This window comes from Arachis hypogaea, chromosome 14 (genome assembly GCF_003086295.3).
Source record: "Arachis hypogaea cultivar Tifrunner chromosome 14, arahy.Tifrunner.gnm2.J5K5, whole genome shotgun sequence".
Classification (NCBI taxonomy): Eukaryota; Viridiplantae; Streptophyta; class Magnoliopsida; order Fabales; family Fabaceae; genus Arachis; species Arachis hypogaea.
This window is the reverse complement of record NC_092049.1, coordinates 12657682-12678739: the sequence shown is the minus strand read 5'-3', so window position 1 is coordinate 12678739 and position 21058 is coordinate 12657682. Positions and strand designations below refer to the sequence as shown.

General features: G+C 34.7%; 2 protein-coding genes across 2 annotated transcripts; both read right to left on the bottom strand.

The window, feature by feature from the left end:
* Window positions 1-10947: 10947 nt before the first annotated feature.
* On the bottom strand, window positions 10948-12981 carry LOC112741556 (stilbene synthase 3-like). Its single transcript, XM_025790576.2, has 2 exons — window positions 12703-12981; window positions 10948-12139 (listed from the first exon to the last, which is right to left on the bottom strand). Exons 1-2 carry the CDS (start codon window positions 12878-12880, stop codon window positions 11148-11150), a joined length of 1170 nt encoding a protein of 389 aa, XP_025646361.1. The 5' UTR covers window positions 12881-12981; the 3' UTR covers window positions 10948-11147.
* A 4064-nt stretch (window positions 12982-17045) lies between these two features.
* LOC112741558 (stilbene synthase 3-like) lies at window positions 17046-18780 on the bottom strand. Its single transcript, XM_025790577.2, has 2 exons — window positions 18527-18780; window positions 17046-18165 (listed from the first exon to the last, which is right to left on the bottom strand). Exons 1-2 carry the CDS (start codon window positions 18702-18704, stop codon window positions 17174-17176), a joined length of 1170 nt encoding a protein of 389 aa, XP_025646362.1. The 5' UTR covers window positions 18705-18780; the 3' UTR covers window positions 17046-17173.
* Window positions 18781-21058: the final 2278 nt, after the last annotated feature.

Below are 21058 nucleotides of genomic sequence, written 5' to 3'. Positions count from 1 at the left end.
AGCTTGTACTAGGTGTGGAAGTCACCATCCGGGAGTACCATGCAAGGCCGGATGGGGTTTGTGCTACAATTGTGGAAAAGCGGGGCATAAAGCCACAAGTTGTCCGGAGAAGCAAAAGCAAGGTGCTGGGAAAGCACAACAGACTGGTCGGGTGTTCACCACCTCAGCTGTGGGTGCAGAGGGATCCGAGACACTCATTCGATGTAACTGTGAAATGGCTGGTCAAACTTTAAATGCTTTATTTGATTCGGGAGCATCGCATTCATTTATTGCATTTGAGAAAGCCCATGAGTTAGGATTGAAGATCGTAACCTTAGGTTATGACTTAAAAGTGTATAATGCTACCCATGAGGCCATGGTAACTAGGCTAGGATGCCCGAAAGTTTCGTTTAGGTTCAAGCAGCGTGATTTTGTCCATAATTTAATCTGCTTACCGATGATCGATCTTGATCTTATCTTGGGATTGGAATGGTTATCTGAGAACCATGTCCTGCTTGATTGTTCTACAAAGTCGGTGTACTTTATGCCGGAGGATACAGAAGGGCCGGTCGTGGTGAATAATTATTACTTGAATTCGATGATGGTGAACTGTTCTGGAATCGAATGTCAGGGTATCCTGTTGTTAACCGCTGGTGTTTCGGGTGATGATCAAAAGTTGGATCAGATTCCGGTAGTGTGTGAGTTTCCGGAAGTGTTTCCCGATGATATTGAGGAATTTCCACCTAACCGAGAGGTCGAGTTTGCTATTGAGTTGGTGCCTGGGGCGGGACCAATCTCAAGTGCTCCTTATAGGATGTCACCGTTAGAGATGGCCGAGCTAAAGTCTCAGTTAGAGGAATTGTTGGGTAAGAACTTTATCCGACTAAGTGTTTCCCCGTGGGGTGCTCCAGTGTTACTGGTAAAGAAGAAAGATGGAAGTATGCGGCTCTGTGTGGATTACAGGCAGCTGAACAAGGTCACCATAAAGAATAAGTACCCATTGCCGAGGATTGATGATCTCATGGATCAGTTACAAGGAGCTGGGGTTTTCTCTAAGATCGATTTGCGATCCGGTTATCACCAGATAAGGGTGAGGGGTGAGGATATCCCTAAGACCGCTTTCAGGACTCGTTATGGTCATTACGAGTATACTGTGATGTCTTTTGGGTTGACGAACGCTCTTGCAGTGTTTATGGATTACATGAATAGAGTATTCCGTCCGTTTCTGGATAAATTCGTTGTTGTCTTCATTGACGACATACTGATTTACTCCAAGACTGAAGAAGAGCATGTGGAACACTTGCGGACCGTGTTGCAGATTTTAAAGGAGAAGAAACTCTATGCGAAACTGTCTAAGTGTGAGTTTTGGAAGAGTGAGGTGAAGTTTTTGGGTCACGTGGTGAGTAAGCAGGGAATAGCCGTAGATCCAACTAAGGTGGAAGCTGTGATGGATTGGAGGCAACCAACCACAGTAACTGAGATAAGGAGTTTTCTGGGTTTAGCTGGCTATTACTGAAGGTTTATCAAAGGCTTTTCGCAATTAGCCTTGCCGTTGACAAAGTTAACCCGCAAAGACACTCCGTTTGTTTGGACTCCTGAGTGCGAGGAGAACTTTCAGACATTGAAGAAAAAGTTGACCACTGCACCTGTGTTAGTGTTACCTGAGCCGAACGAGCCTTTTGAGGTGTACTGTGATGCATCGTTAAAGGGTCTAGGGTGCGTGCTGATGCAGCATCATAATGTGGTGGCGTATGCCTCACGACAGTTAAGACCTCATGAAGTTAGTTACCCTACGCACGATCTGGAACTCGCTGCGGTCGTGTTTGCCTTGAAGGTGTGGAGGCATTATCTCTATGGGGTTAAGTTCCAAGTCTTCTCTGATCACAAGAGCTTGAAATATCTCTTTGATCAGAAAGAGCTTAATATGAGGCAAAGGAGGTGGATGGAATTGTTGAAGGACTACGACTTTGAGCTAAATTACCATCCTGGAAAGGCGAATATAGTGGCGGATGCGTTAAGTCGGAAGTCGTTATATGCGGCTTGGATGATGCTTCAAGAGGAGAAGTTGCTCAACGGATTCGAGAGTCTAAAAATTGGTGCTCGAGAAGTATCTGGAACCTTGTGTTTGAGCCGATTAGAAATCTCGAGTGACTTTAAGTCCGAACTCCTAAAGGCTCATGAAAATGATGAAGCGTTATGGAAGGTGTTACCAGCTATCGAGCAAGGAAAACAGTGGAGAGTGTCGGAAGAAAAAGATGGGTTATGGAGATTCAAGGGTAGGATCATTGTGCCGGATATTGGCACTTTGAGGCAAGATATCTTAAAGGAGGCACACAAAAGCGGATTCTCTATTCACTCGGGAAGTACTAAGATGTACCATGATTTAAAGGCGATGTTTTGGTGGCCGGGTATGAAGAATGATGTGGCGGAATATGTTTCAAAGTGCTTAACTTGTCAAAAGGTAAAGATTGAACATCAAAGACCTTCCGGGATGTTGCAACCTTTAGAGATTCCGCAATGGAAGTGGGAAAGTATTGCAATGGACTTTGTGTCAGGATTGCCAAGGACTAGAACTGGTTTTGATGCTATCTGGGTGATTGTGGACCGACTGACGAAGTCAGCTCACTTTTTGCCCATTCGGATGACTTACACCCTTGAGGAGCTAGCACGGTTATACATAAAGGAGATTGTGAGACTTCATGGTGTACCTGCTACTATAATCTCTGATAGAGATCCTCGTTTCACTTCGAGGTTCTGGGGTGCATTTCAAAAAGCTTTTGGAACCCGATTAAGCTTGAGTACAGCTTACCATCCTTAAACAGATGGTCAATCCGAGAGGACGATCCAAACACTAGAGGATATGTTGAGAGCTTGTGTTTTGGACCAACCGGTGAGTTGGGATCGGTATATGCCGTTAGTGGAGTTTGCATACAATAATAGTTACCATGCGAGCATCGGAATGGCTCCGTATGAGGCATTGTATGGGAGGAAATGTCAATCTCCGCTATGTTGGTATGAAGCTGGAGAGAAAGGCTTGTTGGGGCTGGAGATGATAGCTAAGACCACTGAACAAGTGAAGAAAATCCGAGATAGGATGCTTACGACGCAGAGTCGCCAAAAGAGTTACGCCGATCAGAGGCGGAAGCCCTTGGAATTTGAGGAAGGAGATCATGTTTTCCTTAAGGTTACTCCGACCACAGGAATAGGTAGAGCGATTAAAGCGAAGAAGTTGAATCCTCGATACATTGGTCCATTTCAGATCCTGGAGAGGATTGGACCGGTGGCATATCGGATGGCTCTACCACCTCATCTTTCGAACCTGCACGACGTGTTTCACGTGTCGCAGCTTCGGAAGTACACCCCTGATGCTAGCCATGTGTTAGAACCCGAATCGGTTCAGTTAAGGGAAGATTTGACGCTTCCAGTGGCTCCAGTCAGAATTGATGATACTAGTATCAAACGGTTGCGTGGAAAGGAGGTTTCATTAGTCAAAGTGGCTTGGAGTCGAGGCGGTGTTGAGGAACATACTTGGGAACTTGAGTCGGAGATGCGAACGGATTATCCGCACTTATTCTCAGGTAATTGCATTTGAATTTTGTGGGCAAAATTCCCAATTAGGTGAGTAGAATGTAAGACCCGGTTAATTAACAGCTAATTAACCCATAAATGAGAATTTATTCTAGAAAGCCAAAAATGTTATTTTTATGGCTAAATGTGATAGAGGAGATTGAGACGAGAATTTCGGTACCAATTTTATAGAAATCGGACCAAGATTGGACCGAACAGGCCAAACCGGTCCAACCGGACCCAAAGTGGGCCCTTGGCCCAACTAAACTAAACCAAAACCCTAGTTTTCAGCACTCTCTCTCCTCACAACACACTCAAACATGCTGAAATTGGTATGGAGGGGGGAAGAACACTCTCTCAAGTTCTCTCCCTTGGTTGATCTTCAAACCACCATAACTTTTGATCTAGAGCTCCGATTGCCGCTCCGTTTGCGGCCACGCGTTCACCGCGGAGAGCTCTACAAAACCCATACAATTAATCTTGAGGTAAGCCACGTTTTACTATTCGAAATTCCAGCCCTTGATTTCGAGTTTCATGAGCAAAAATGTTGAGATTTTGGGTTCTTTGATGTTATAGGACCCAACTCTCTTGAAGAAGAAGGTTAATCTTGTCTTTTTGGACCTTGGGTGTGGTAAGATTCTCAACCTTAGTGTAATTTGTTGTTCTATGAGATTTGGGCATTGAGATGTTGTGTATGGGTATGATGATTGTGGCTTAGGTTGTGTATATGTGAATATTGGAGCTTGATTGGTGATTTTGGAAAGCTTAGAAGAGGGTTTTGTGTGACAAAATCTGTTCTTGGAGGTGTTGAGACCTTGAGACCTTGAGAAAAAGTGGTTTGGAAGTGCTCCGGTTGAGCTTGGGAAATCGGCTAAGGTATGGTTTCGGTTTCCCGTATCTAATATGTAATGTGGTAGGAAATACTTAGGCTAGAGGCCCTAAGATAGGCATTGAATTGTTGGTGTTGTTGAATGGTTGAGATATATGATGTTTTCATATATGTGATTATGAATATTGATGCCTTGATTGTGTGATATATAAGAAATGCATGTTGTGATATATGCTTGATGGATGATTAAGGTTGATTTGGTGGGTGGTACCATGTTGATGGTGAGTATGATGTTGATTATGTATAGTGATTGCTGATTGGAAATGGTATTTTTGGAAATTGGGATGAGAAAGGATGTATGACATGATATTGTGTTTGTCCTTTAGCCATTTGATAGAGAAGTGTTAAAATGGTTGGATGTGGTTTTGGAAATTTTGGTAAAATGTCAATGTGTGAGTTGAGGATGGCTTGTTGTTGATTTTGGTATATTTTGAATGATTTCAAAGAGAATGGTTGAAATTGGCATGTTTTGATTGATTTTGAAAAGAGTTGAAAGTGGCTTGTTTTGAAAATGGCACTTTGTGGTTTTGAATGAAAACATGGTTTTTGGGCATACTTTGATGGGACATAACTTGGACTACGGATCTCTGATTTGTGCCAAATCTGTTTAAAAATGAAATTGGATCCGGGATGTCCATGCCGTTCGAAGAACGGGTGAAAAATGATTTAAAATGAGAGAGTTATGACCGTCGGAAGATTGGAGGTTGAGTCTGTGAATTCTGCAGTTTTTAACTTAGAAAATTTTTAGCAGAATGACCCCCTGCGCGTAGGCGCACTTGGCGCGTACGCGCCGTTCTTCCAGGAAGCGCCATCCACACATGCGCGTGATATGCGCGGGCGCGCCGAATGTGCTGCACCCAATGCCCAGCCATTTTCCCGAGAGTTGTGCCAAAGTTGTGCCAGTTTTGTGCCTGGGGCGCAAGAGTACCCACGCGTACGTGTGGCTGACGCGTACGCGCCGTTTGGCTAATTTTCAACCCACGCGTTCGCGCGTATGACGCTTGCGCGTCGATGAGTTTTAAGGCCATCCACGCGTGCGCGTGGAGTGCGCGTACGCGTGGAGTGCGCGTACGCGTGGCCCTGTTTTCATCCCAAAGTTGATTTTTGAGTTTTAAAAGCCAAATTTCATACTTCTAAGCCTCCGATCTCACCACTTATATCTTAAATCATTGTGATATGCCTAGCATGAGGAAAAAGGGCTAGTGAATGTGGTAACTTGCGAGTGAAGCAAGGGGAAAAATGAATGATCATTGAGGATCAAAGATGAAAATGTGAGATGCGGAGAATGGCGGTGGAAGTGCTTGTTATGCCATGGGCCGAAAGGCCATAATTGTTAATGAATTGGCTGGTTATGGATTTAACCGTGAGCCGGATGGCTAGATTATTGCCGTGTTACGGCGGAGCCATGTTTATGGCCAAGTATAAATGCATATATGCTGTTGATTGAATTGTGAATGTTTGCACTTCCACCATTGGAGATGACGGTTTCCCTGGGTAGTAGCAATGGCTAGCCACCATGTGCTCCAGGTTGAGACTCGAAGCTCTGTTAACCCAATGTCGTAAGTGTGGCCGGGCACTGTGAAAGGCCCGGATGAGCTCGCCCCCATAAATATTCACCAGTGATGGTGATGGATAAATATTCACCAGTGATGGTGATGGATAAATATTCACCAGTGAGAGTGATGGATATGGATCATGATTATGATCAAGTTTATGATGAGTATAACTCGAGTTGGGGATGCACGACAGAGGGACAGTCCAATGGTTAGCTACCAGGACTTGTCGGGTTGGCTCTATAACCGACAGATGATATCATCAGCCACTAGGGACAGGCATGCATCATAAGCATACTACATGAATTGTTTGAGATTGCCTATTGACTGCATATTACTTGCTAATTGCCTAAATGCCTTATCTGTTCCTATTTGTAAATCTCTTGTCTGATATAATTGTGTTTGCTATATTATACTCCTGCTGGTGGTTGGGAGGTCTGAAGGAATTGGAAAGGGAAGTATTAGTTAGACTGAAGGATCTTTAGTCAGTTGCCACTTACGGTTTAGCTTGTTTATAAGCTTTGATATTACCTGGAGGAAGTTCTAGGATTGCCTTCGGCTTTCCTCTATTATTATGTATTATATATGTGGAAGCTGTTACCGTACTGGGGACCTCTGGTTCTCACCCATGCGGATTTTGTGGTTTTCAGATGCAGGACGCGAGGCTTCTCGTTGAGGCATGCTGGAGACTTCTGGACTAGCGAAGATCCTTTGTTCTCGGGACTCTGTTTTGGTTTATATATCTTGTTTAGATACTTTTATCTCCATTAAATAATACAAACTGTGATGACTCCTTCTAGAGGGGATTTTGGAGAATAGGTTTTATGTATTTGTGTCCCTTTGGGTTTTCTTTGGGGTTTCCTTATTTTATTATATGTATATATTATTATGCTCGGACCGGTTATCTTCGCAGCCGGATTTTGAGTCTTGATATTCCCGTTTTTGACACTCCTTATATATATGATCTTGCGTTAGCTTTTCTTTGCTCGTTACGTTATCGATCAGAGTGTTGCGCGTTCGAGTTACGGTTTTTGTTTACCCCTTTTTTTGCAAAGGCTCCTAGTTATAATCAATCATTCATACTACTATTCGTACTAGATTTTTGTTTTAGAGGTCGTAATACATTGCCATCTCTGAATTATGACTTAAGCATAAGACTTTGTATGGTAGGGTGTTACAACACCAAACTCTGCAAAAATTTTCAATCCCAGTGACGCAACGGAAGATCATGGAGTGCAAGTGCATGTGAGTGCCAGAAGTTCATTTTTATTTTATTTTCCTTTGTTTTCTTTCTTTTTCATTTTAATTTATTTCTTTTTATTTCTTTGCTTTCAATATTTTATTGTTATTTTACTTTCTTTCAATTTTAATTTTACTCTTTCATTTATTTAAAGCTTACATTTTTTTGTACTTCCTTTTATTTGCTACAATTTGCTACCAGTATTTCGACGTAGTTTGTTTTGAGACAAACGCTTAATAATTCCTGCGTCGAGCCCACTTTTTTTTAGAAGAGTCGTATTTATTTCTCGAATTGAAATCTTGATACAAGCTTGATTTGACACCCTGTCGAAGTTACCAAAAATCAAGTGAAACAAAAATATACTTTATTCATTTCTTATAAGATTAAAATAATATAAATTTTAATCTACTTATCTATCAATAATTATTATAATTTTATATATGAATGGAGACAGATATATCAATTTTGCACTAATATTCCCAATGCAATTGACGGACCAATACATGGATCCCCTGACTTAATTTATTTTTGGCAAATCAGAACCCAAAACAGAACTTATAATCCTAAAAATAAGAAACAATATAGATTCAGAAGCAAAAATTCTCAATTAAAAATCCTAAAATCAAAACCCAAAACCCCCCAAATTTCACAGAACCAACTGAAAATTGATACATACTTTCTCTGTCTTCACTAGCCATTGTTGTTCACCATCATCATCATCAGGCGCTTACCTCGCTCGTTAGGGATTGATGCTTTGCCTCATCGAAAACCTTGACTCTTCAATAGATTCATCGGAGCAACGGATCAACCTTCAAAAGGTGGTTTACGTGCTTACTCGTTAAAATAGGAGGGGTCGCGAGAGAGCAGAGCGTGCACACACTTTTTTCGACACTGAACAGGGAGGGGGAGTTAGAGAATGAGCGAGAAGAGAGAATGGAGAATGAGATAGAGAATGCTTACCTGGTGAGCGCGGTGATGAGCAGTGACGGTGAAGAAGAGATGATGAGATGAAGGTGAAAACGAAAGAAAACGGCAAAAGAACACTCTCTTAGCTTTCTGCGAAGGAGAAGGGCATGGGTGTGAAAAGAAAATAAAATCCATTGTTATTATAGCGCGCTTATATTATGAAACGTTTATGAAGCGTACCTAAAACATAACAATTAGACTACTCTTGAAAAGCGTCTTTTTTGGTAAAAAAAAAGTATATTCATAGACATTAAATTAAGGCTACGCTTTATAAGTGATCTTTTTAATATTTAAGGAGACACTCTTTAAGAGATGTGATAACTGTGTTTTCTATTCTTCTAAAAAAAGACCACAGAGAATAAAGCGTAGCCTATCTATTCTTAATATATAAAAGTAGATACATAAGTTTACCCACATTACTTTTAAGACATGTTTCTCCTCCTACTAATGCCATGTCAGCAACATCGCTTACTTGGCAAAATTTTAGAATCAACAACTCAATTTTTGCCAAATCACTTATTATTTCCAAATCAGCAAAAAAAAAATAAACTATACAAAAAAAATAACTCATTAAATGTAACAATCTATACAATAACTTTATCGGAGCCACTCAGATAAAAACGCTTAAAACGTCTTTTTTTAAAGATGTTTTTCAGTAATTAAAATTTAACATATATAATCGATTGAATTATATTATTTTTTTCAAAATTAGGCTAAACAAATTGATTTAACCAAAAAAATGGTGAATCAAATCTTGAACTGATCTAAATTAATATTATGTTTTTTTATAAAAAATGACTACAATATCCTTATTATAGAGAATGATTAAAATACTCTTATTTTATATATATATTAATTTTAAAAATTGTAAATCCTAACCCTACGATAGAAAAATAAAGGACTAATATGTAGGATTCTCAAAATTAATATGTATAATAGAAGTATTTTAGTTATTTTTTATAATAGGGTATTGTAGTCATTTTCTATAAAAAATAATATTAATTTAGACCAGTTCAATATTTGATTCACTATTTTTCGGTCAGATCAATTTTTCTAGCCTAATTTTGACAAAAATAACACGATTTAATCGATTATATATGTTAAATTTTAATTATTAAAAAACATCTTTATAAAAAGACGTTTTTAGCGTCTTTATCTGAGTGGCTCCCTAAGTTTATAACCCCCGATAATTAATTTCTATAAATAACTCATTAAATATAATAAACATCTATATTATAAATGTCATAATAATATTATTAATCATAATAAATTTTACGTTACAAATATTCAAATTTCATATTATTTGACCTACTTATATAAGTCTCTTATCAGTTATCACTATACATTCAAATAACATCAAATTTAGCACAACAAATTTATTTCCAAACTACATAACATCTCAAACTTACTTAATGAAGTATCATTCCTTGGACAATATTACCAAACAAATAGACAATTGGTTTATCAAAATTTGCGTGATTCGTCTGTAAAAAACATTAACAACCACAAATGAAGAGAGGAACCTCTTAGCTTAGAAATGATTATATTAGATGAAGATCACATACCCATCAAGATATTAAGGAGAAAGAAAATCATACAAATTCAAGACACATCTTCGGAAGAAGAACATACATGCAAAGATGGAACAAATAACACAATAGAAAGTGCATACAATTCAACAATTTATAATGAATATGCCTTCACAAGAATCTACGACAGAAAGAAGAAAGTAACAACTCTAACAACAACCAATAAAAAAAGAGGACGAGCACTACATAAGAAGACTAAGTCCATCAACAAAAGCAAATGCAAAAATCAAACCACCAAATAAAAATATTAATTTGTACAATTCTAACATCCAAATCTTTTGTACTACAAATTATTTTAAATAAAACACCTTTCAAATTTAACTTTAGTTTACACATATTTAATTTAATTCTATAAAACATAGCAATTTCTAATATTTATTATATACTATCATTAATTTACCGTCCCGCGCATCGTGCGGGTCTTATTCTAGTTCTATGAATAGGCTACTCTTTTTAAATGTAGCTTAAAAAAGTGTTGTTGAATGAGTGATTTTCTTGTAATGAAATAATAATACTAATAGTATAAAATATATATTTATTATTACTGTCTATTTTTCTTGATGAGTGGAGACTTTTCTGAAGTTTAAAGATGGTTAAGGTACACTATATCTTACGAAAAAAAGTGAATATTTACCCATAAAACACATTTCACCATTTCTTTTATATTACCACACAAACTAGCAACGTGTTTTTTTAGAAATTAACGTCTCACGTTTTTTTTTTCTCATATATTTAGAATACAAAAATCCCTAAAAATCAGTATATTTAAATTAGAATCAAAATTCTCTAAATAAAAAATAAAACACGAACAAATTAATCTAACAAATCAAAATCAACTATATATCAATAAAAGATAACATGAGTATACAAGATAACATGAGTATTCTTTTTCAATAAAATTAATTTTGTTATATTCAATCTTGTATGACAAGTGACAACATATTAAAAATTAGACAATAAAAGTAACATTATTAGATAATTATATGAGAGGCATCAAACACACGATAATATAAAAACTTACAAACATAATACAACATCAAGCCTTGTACTATCATACCTAATACTTTAAACTTTATCTTAATGGAACCTCATACAAAGGTGTTTATAGTTGTTTTTAGATAAAATTACAACCCAAATATTGGTATGTGTCATGCTGCTCATCAATTGAAAAGAATTTGATATATTTTTTAATAACAATTACAAATTTTGATACTGAATCTTCGCATAACGAATTAACTTTAGACACCTTTGTCTAATTTTTCACTCATCTAAGAATATGAGCCATTAGAACCTTATTTTAGAGTAAAAAAAATTATTAAAAAATAACATAATTGCATATATGCAGAGATATATAATTAAGCGCATTATATGGACATGCTGCGGAGAACAACGGTTTCAATAGTGAGACCAGGACCAAAACCAAAAAGCACACCCCAATCAAGTCCTTCTCCGGTGGTTTTAAGTCCAGCTTCAAGTGACTTCTTTCTCATCAAATCCATAATGAAGAACACACACGCACTTGACATGTTACCATAATTGCTAAGCACATCTCTAGTGGCTTTCATCTTCTCTGGCTTCAAGTTCACCTTCTCTTCAACCTGGTCCAAAATTGCACGTCCACCAGGATGTGCAATCCAAAATATTGAGTTATAATCAGATATACCCAGTGGATCAAAAGCTTTACTGAGTGCATCATTGATATTTTGTGAAATAATATCCGGAACACTCTTGTTAAGATAGAATGTAAGTCCAACTTCACGAAGGAGACCACCGATGGCTCCATGGCTGCCAGGGACAAGTTGTTGATCAGTTGAAACAATCTCAAAGAGAGGATTCTCAACCTCTGGAACAGGATCAGAACCAATGATAATTGCAGCAGCTCCATCGGCAAACAATGCTTGCCCTACAAGACTATCCATGTCTGTCTCACTAGGACCACGAAAAGTGACTGAAGTATTTTCAGAACAAACAATAAGCACACGAGCATCCTTGTTGTTTTCAGCTAAATCCTTAGCCAAACGAAGGACAGTGCCACCAGCGAAGCAGCCTTGGTGGTACATCATGTACCTCTTGACGCTTGGGTCGAGCCCTAAGAGTACGATGAGTTCGTAATCAACGCCAGGCAACGCAACACCGCTGGTGGTGCAGAAAATCAAATGTGTGATCTTAGACATTGGCTGACCCCATTCCTTGATGGCCTTGGTTGCAGCCTCTTTTCCAACTCTTGGTACCTCTCTGATCATCATGTCTTCCCTTGCATCCAACGACGGTGCCTTGTATGCGCACATATTGGGGTTCTCCTTCAGTATCTCTTCTGTTAAATACATATGTCTGTTCTTGATCTGTGTTCTCTCACCTGTAATAATATGTAATTCACATCTATCAATATCCTTGATGAAGTTTCAAAAATGGTAAATATATGTACTGAACAAGTTATTATTTCTAATTATGAAAATTTAAATGGTGACCGTAAAATATGTAAATTTTCATTTGTATATAATTTTGTTAAACTAACCCAATTTTTATAGGATATAAGTTGGTTTATATTTTTCATTGTTTTAATTATCAGTGTTTAAATTTATGAAAATATTTGACGATGGACAAAATTTTTTCTTTACGTTTACCTTGTATTTGAATAGCTAATAATTCTCATTTCTCCCTAAATCCTTTATGGTGAAATAATAAAATGAGAGTTTAAAATATTATTAGAGTTTACCCAATACGTTGTACAAGTTTATTGATATTTTTAATGAAACTAATATGCATGACAATTTCACTTTTTTATCTTTACTAAAATTTTTTTTTTACTGTTTGGTATGATATGTTATATATTGTGTATTAATTAATATAATAATAAAATAATAAATTTTACTTTGATAAATATTAAATAAAACAAAAGTAAAAATAAAAAATACATACAAATACGTTGAAACTTCTTCTTAAGATCGGTCATGTGTTCGCTGTTGGTGACTCTAAAATAATAATTTGCATATGTACTCTGATCAACACAGTTTGATGGATTTGCTGTGCCAATTGCCAGTACCGTTGCAGGGCCTTCTGCCCTTTGAGCCTTGCGGATCTCACTAACAGCGACCATCTTTTCCTAGCTGTGTTCTTTGGGACAACAAAGCTTAGCTATGTTGTTTGGGAGAGCAAACTTTAGCTATGTGCTTTGTATTTTGGTGAAGACTTAGGCAGGGAGAAGGGGAATATTTATATGCATGAGTAGGGGCATATGTGGAATTAAATGGGTGAATTGGAACTTTCAATTGAAAACGTGCTAACTCAAAGTGTCGTAATGGTGACAATGATTATTATTTAATTAGTTAACTTCAAAAACGAAGTATTCTTTTGCTTTGACTTTGATTGATTAATTGTGCATGTAACATGTTACTTACATATTGTGTAGTTTTAGTGTTATTTAATTCATGATATTGTGTGGATGGCGGACCAGATTGGCGGCATATTTGTTTAGAGATCTTTCCGTCTTTAGTAATTGATGTATGGGTTCATTTTTTTGTGGTTGGTAGAATAAAGTATTTATTTCTCTCTCTCTCTCTCTCTCTTTCTTTTCAGTCAACTTTAATTTGGTTGGTTAAAAATATCTTAATTTTTGAAAGCTTGCATTTAACATGAAAATATTATTAAAGAATTTTTTAAAAAAATTTACATAAAAAAAATAAAATTTTGTGGTATTTAACGTGTTTTATTTGTTGTAAGAATATAGATATTTTATCTTTTTTTTATTATTTTTTGTAAAAGATTTCCTTTCTTTTATTTCATGCATCCAATTATATAATAAAAATTTTTTATTTAATGTGTGGCGGCTCTGTTTATTTAATCAAAGTTGGATAGGGTGTACTGTGCTGCAGAATTGTTAGGGGAAGACAAGGGTGCGGGTTTGATTTCCGTTTTTATTTTTTCGTTTTATTTTTAGTATTTTGTTTTTTAAATTTTATAAAACAAAAAAGTAAAAATATTAAAAATAAAAATAAAAAATAAAAATTTATTATTTTTACTATTTTTACTTTTTTGTTTTATAAAATTTAAAAAACAAAATAAAAACTTAAGTGTAATTGATTTTACGTAAAGTTGATACCTGAAAGCCGTTAAATGATTTGACTGATTTGACTAAATTTTCATCTAACGACTCTCAAATATCAACTTCATGTGAAGTCGACTTCACCTGAGTTTTTACCTAATATTTTATATATTTGCATCCAATTACGAAGGATATGAATAGGTGCATCCAGTAGGTAGTTGGGCACACATGCATATTATTTCCATTACATCTATCATGATACTATTGGTGCCAAAACATTACGTTGACAACAAAAGATAAATGAATTAATAATTATATTTTTGATACTTTAATTTTTTTTAAGTAAATTTTTTTTGAATTTACTTAATTTTTGTATAATTTTATTTTTTTCTTTTAGAATTTATCAAGAGTTGAATTTTAAATTTTTGGATATAAAATTTTGATATCATATCATGATATATACCATTCATTCTAAAAATTTAAACTAATAAAAAAAGATAATATAGATAGATATATCTCTAACATTATCCAAGTCATGTTGAAATTAAAGTTGCACACACGTGCTTATTATTTCCATTACATCCAAGTCTTGTTGAAATTAAATCTCTTAGAAGCAAAAATATTTGTGTCTGATTTATTAACTAGTGGTACTTAAGTATATTTATAATTAAGGCGATCTTGTCATTTTATATAAATTTCAATATTCAAAGACAATGTATTTGACTGGATGTGTGAGGAGTTTGGTGGGTGGATGACAATAATGGAGTCTACCACCATATATGATTCCGGTCTTTAATTAAGCAGTAGTCTTGCTTGAACAAATAAATTAATAATATAATTGACTATATTATTTTATACTACTAGAATTTTTATTACTAGTCACTCTCTCGCTCATCATTTTACCAATGGAAAATATATTTTCATAAAAAAATAGTGCAATTCACAACTTACAAACTTGTAAAACTGTAGAATCCCAAATCAACAACACATGCATCATTAGAACACAATCAACAATTATATCTAGAAATTCAGAAGATAAATTCAGAAGTCAAAATCCATTACAATTAGACAATAAAATCAGAAATCAACAAAAAAAAATTAAAAGTACCTTCAGCAATCAACAAAATTATTTCAGAAAAATTAACTCAAAGTCAGAAGAGCAGTGGACTTGAACAACCGTTGGAGGATGAAGGCGAAAGCAAGGGTTGCTACTGTGAGTAAGCAATAATCGTGGGTGAGAGACGTGACAGCGAGGAGAAGACCTCTGAGGAGACCTTAACGATGGTAATTAAGGAGAAGAGCTCCGAGCACGACGGCGAGAAGAGGACCGATCTGTAGAGACCACTTCTGTTTGCGATGGCACAATGACAGAGACACAACTTTAGAGCGGCCACCGCCGACGAAGACAGAGGCGGGCTTGATGACGAGGGCAAAGACGGCGACGCCAACATCAGCCCCGAGCAGACTTGGCAACGCGAGGAGACCCTTGAAGAGGAGACGGCGGGGCTAGCGGCATTGTAACTTAGAGAGAGAGGGGTATTTAGTGTTGGGTTCTTTCTTTTATGAGTGAGAGAGAAAGAAAGAGGGCTAGCGGATATACTTGACCGCTTGAGGTTTTTTTTTAAAAATTAAAATTCTAAAAAACGTTAAAAAACTGATCAATTCACCAGTTTATTGCCGGTTCGACCATTTTTTTACTAGTTTTTTGTCAAGTGATTTTTTGTGTTAATCGGCTAGACTAGAGAATCAGTTCCTGATTAATCTGATCAAACCGGTCAGTTCGGTTCGATTTTCAGAACACTGGTCTATAGTCATAATTTTTTATTTATAGTAACAGTTTTGAATAGTGATTTTAGACAATAGATTTTTGTCACATAATTAAAAAAAAAAAACGTAACAATAGATGTCAAAGATCAAGGTTTTGAATGTTCACCTTTTTTAATAGAATTATTTCAGACTTTAGATCAAATTTTTTTATGTCGTATTTAAAAATTGTGATTTAAAAGTGTCTAAGGTTTTCAAGTTTCAATTTTTTTTATCTTATTACGATTTAGTTTTGGATTTGTGTTCCTTGAAAGTGGAAGTCTGGAAAGTACTTACTACTTTGATAATTCGGTTTTTTGAATACCAAAGAAAATGACAAGAGTTAAAGTTGTCCATGCATGATTCTCGTTAGTAAATAGCTGTAATTAGCATTAGTTAGTTATTAGTTACAAGTGTATCAATATCTTGGTTTGTGTGATACAGGGAAACTCAAGTATACTGTGTTCCCAGTCTCAAAATGATTTTATCAATTGAATTTCTCTATTCCCCAAGAAAGCAATGCAAGAACTTCTTCAGTCGCCAGCCAAAGGATCGGACGATGATATAATTAAAGAATACTAGTTTAGATACATTATTCTTGGTTATATGTTAGTTGCAACTACTTAATTAATATTTTGGTATCATTAGGATTTTTTGTTAGAGGTTTTTCCTATAAACATTGTGATAATATATATAATGTAACTAGACTTATATAATTTGAGACCTATTTGGTATCTAAATAATTGTTAAATAAATAATATGAAGGTCAAAAAGGGGAAATTTTGTCAAAATAGACGATCCCCTTGTACATATTGTTATATGGTTATAGTAGATATAGAACACACTTAAAATTATTTTTTTTTAAACTTTTTTTTTATCTCTTTTATCGGTATTTTGTCGACTTTTATTTATCTTTGTTATCACCTATTTCTAGATTAATAGTGTGCCTAAAATTGGGTTTTTATTTAAATAAAAATTCATTAATTTATATTTTTATATATTATTAGTCAATTTTGTGGACAAAACAATTTCACATATACATTTCGCGAAATTAAAAAAGAAAAATCTATTAAAAGGTAGAAACCATGAAATGTAGTTGATTTGGCAATATTATTTCATTCGAGTTCATGCAAAAAAGACTTATCTTACTTTTGGTGACCCTATGGTATATGTCTAAAGGAATAACGCATATTTTACAAAGGGAAAGTATGAGGAGCCAATGGAATATTTGTACAATGTGTACAATGGAGGTTTAGGGAGTATTAGAGATATAATCATTAGTGTTATCTTTTTCCATTAGCTGAAGCTTTTGGGATGAGTGGTATCATGACATGATATTAGAACTCTAGATTCGAAATGTCAAGAGTTTAATCCTTGGTGAATCCGAAAATCAGTTTAAATTTTTGGGAAGAAAAAATTTAAATATAAATTTTGTAATGTATTTCACTAACAATTACAAACTTTGACATTGAATCTTCAGATAAAGAAATAACTTTGGACATCTTTGTCTAAATTTTCACGACGAGCAAAATATAATTAAGGGTATTATATTGTCACGCTACGGAGGACAACGGTTTCAATAGTGAGACCAGGACCAAAGCCAAAAAGCACACCCCAATCAAATCCTTCTCCAGTAGTTTTAAGTTTGTCTTCAAGAGATCTCTTCCTCATCAAATCCATGATGAAAAGCACACATGCACTTGACATGTTACCATAATTGCTAAGCACATCTCTGGTGGCTTTCATCTTCTCTGGCTTCAAGTTTACCTTTTGTTCAACCTGGTCCAGAATTGCACGTCCACCAGGGTGTGCAATCCAAAATATTGAGTTATAATCAGATATACCCAATGGATCAAAAGCTTTACTGAGTGCGTCGTTGATGTTTTGTGAAATAATATCAGGAACACTCTTGTTAAGATAGAATGTAAGCCCAACTTCACGAAGGAGACCACCGATGGCTCCATGGCTGCCAGAGACAAGTTTTTGATCGGTCGAAACAATCTCAAAGATAGGATTCTCAACCTCTGGTATAGGATCAGAACCAATGATAATCGCAGCAGCTCCATCGGCAAACAATGCTTGCCCTACAAGACTATCCATATCTGTCTCACTAGGACCACGGAAAGTGACTGCAGTATTCTCAGAACAAACAATAAGCACACGAGCATCTTTGTTGTTCTCTGCCAAGTCCTTAGCCAAACGAAGGACAGTGCCACCAGCGAAGCAGCCTTGGTGGTACATCATGTACCTCTTAACACATGGGTCGAGCCCTAAGAGTACGATGAGTTCGTAATCAACGCCGGGCAACGCAACGCCGCTGGTAGTGCAGAAGATCAAATGTGTGATCTTAGACATTGGCTGGCCCCATTCCTTGATGGCCTTGGTTGCAGCCTCTTTTCCAACCCTTGGTACCTCCCTGATCATCATGTCTTCTCTTGCATCCAACGACGGTGCCTTGTATGCGCATATGTTAGGGTTCTCTTTTAGTATCTCTTCTGTTAAGTACATATGTCTGTTCTTGATCTGTGTTCTCTCACCTGAAATAATAATATGAAATTCACATCCATCAATACCCTTGATGACATTTAGAAAACGACATACACATACACACATCAATAATAATGTTATTTTTGAGTTATTTTTATAGTGACTTGAACGTTCATGTCTCATTATTTTAATAGTTTATCCAAATTTATAACTATTGAAATAATTTATTTTATAACTATTGAAATAATTTATTATTAAGTAATTATTATTGTTAATATTAAGCAGCAAATATGATATGTTGTATAATATGTTAAATTATTGCGTATTAATTAATATAAAAATAAAAGAATGAATTTTACTTTGATAAATATTAAATAAAACAAATATAGAATGCTTAATAAAAATACATACAGATGCGCTGAAATTTCTTCTTGAGATCAGTCATGTGTTCGCTATTGGTTACTCTAAAATAATAATCTGCATATGTACTCTGATCAATACAGTTCGGTGGATTTGCTGTTCCAATTGCCAATACAGTTGCTGGACCTTCTGCCCTTTGAACCTTGCGAATTCCATTCACAGACACCATCTTTTCTTAGCTGTGTTTTTTGGGATAGAAAAGCTTAGATATGTTCTTTGGAATAAGAAAGGTATTTTGATTTGATGAAGACTTGGGCAGGGAGAGGGGATATTTATATGCATGAGAGTCGGGGCATATGTGGAATTAAATGGTCAATATTGGATATATAGAAAACGTGCTCATCTTAAAAGTGTAGTGATGATAGTGACAAAATGACAATGATTATTATTTAATTAGTTAACTTCAAAGACGATGTTCTCAATCATATAGTATAGTAGACTCCGAATAATGTCCCTGTTCAGCAATAATGTCCCCGCTGCAATTCTTGACCAATAATGTCCCTGGTCATTTGGAGGCACGGGAGGAAATTTATTGTTATCTTCTATTTTTATTTTTAGATATACATTATTTATGCTTTTAATTATTTATTATCTGTTACCTATTTTTTATTATATATAATAAATTTTTATTAAAATAAATTTGTACTTTCTACGATTTCTTTGTGATAACGTGACGTTACTAGCTTAACTAATTCCAAATTTGTTAATTACGATATAAATTTAATTTAATAAATAAATAACGAATTGCAATATATATATATATATATATATATATATATATAGGTGCTGTCTGTGGTGGCCACTCCAGTGTGGTGGCTATGATGGCTAGTGCGTGACTTTTATGAGAGTTTGACACCTGGAGGAGTGTTGTCTTATTGACCGTATTTATGACCCTATTACACTGAAGTAAATGTGTTAATTGAATTGGGTAAATATGTTAATTCTTTTTTTTTTGGTAATTAATGTGTTAATTCTATGCAATCTAAAAATGTGCATTTCTACAATGAGGGATATGTATTAATTTAAAATTAATTTTTTTTAAACAATTGAATCTTGATTCGAATTTTTAATTATAATATTAGTATTTTTTAGTAATAAATATTTAAAATAAAAAAATTAAAATATAAATTAAAAAAATAACTAGTAAAAATTTAAAAATAAATAAAAATTTAAAAAATATATATATAATAATAATAATTTTTATTTAAATTATATTATTTTGTTAATTTTATTTTTTATAGAACAGAAAAGTAGAACAAATAGCGAATGAGAGAAAATAGAGAAAAAGATAAAAATAAAAAATAAGAGTGAGAATTTTTTAATTTTAGAAAAAAAAATTATTTTAATTGTAATAAAAAATATCGGATGACATATTTTGATTTGTCAAATTATTAATATAAAATATAAATTATATATTGAATGAAAATGGTAGAGAGAAATAGAAAAATGGAGAGAGATAGATGAGAGAATTTAGGAAGGGGGTATATTAATTTTGGAGAAAAATATTTTCTCTCAATTTTAGTAAGAGGGTATCATGTGACACATTTGGTTATTAAATTAGATAGTAATATATGAGATAGTAATATATGATACATAATATAGGTATATTTCAATTTCAATTTTAATATTTTAATTTTAATTTAAATGCAATTAAAAAATGTCATGTTGCACATTTTGATTGTCAAATTCGTAATTAGTCATTGATAATGATATAGATAAAGTAGTTGAAGGAATGAGAGAGATAGAAAAAGGAAAAAAAAGAAAGAGAAAACTCTTTAATTTTGGAAAAAAAATTTTGATTTCAACTGTAATGAAGGAATAACATATGACACATTTTAGTTGTAAAATTAATAAGAAAAATGTGAGAATTTTTTAATTTAAAAAATTGATTTAATTTTATTTTTTATTTTTTTTTACCAAAGATAGGAGACTCGAACCCGTAACCTCTTAATTGAGTATGAAGAGACTATGCCATTTGAACTATTACTCATTGGCAAATTGATTTAATTTTAATTACAATAAAAAAATAACATCTAATATTTTTGGTTAAAATTAATAAGATATAATAAATTTTCAAACGGCCATAGGTTAATATATCGAGATTGTCACAATATCATACTTAACCATTTTTATATCTCATTTAATCACTCTAATAGATAATGCCACATGTCAACTCTCAATTGAAGAGTCAACATATAGTCACCAATAGCCACCTTAAATGGAAGTACCAGAGACGTGGCCATATATATATATATATAAGGGTTTTTTACTTAAATAAATTAAATGCATTTCAAAATTACCCAATTTCCCTGAATCAGATTCTGCAACGTGATTGTCCTTTTTGTATTATTATATAAATCGTCCCAGGGTGCAAAGGATTATATTAAACGTAAATCATCTCACCCTAGGACGATTAATGAATGAATTTGTGATGCAAAATAAGAGTAAATCGTGGCAGGGCTTCTTGGGTTAGGAGTTGAGCATAAATCGTCCCAGGGTAGTAGGTTTTACGAGTTAATGGGC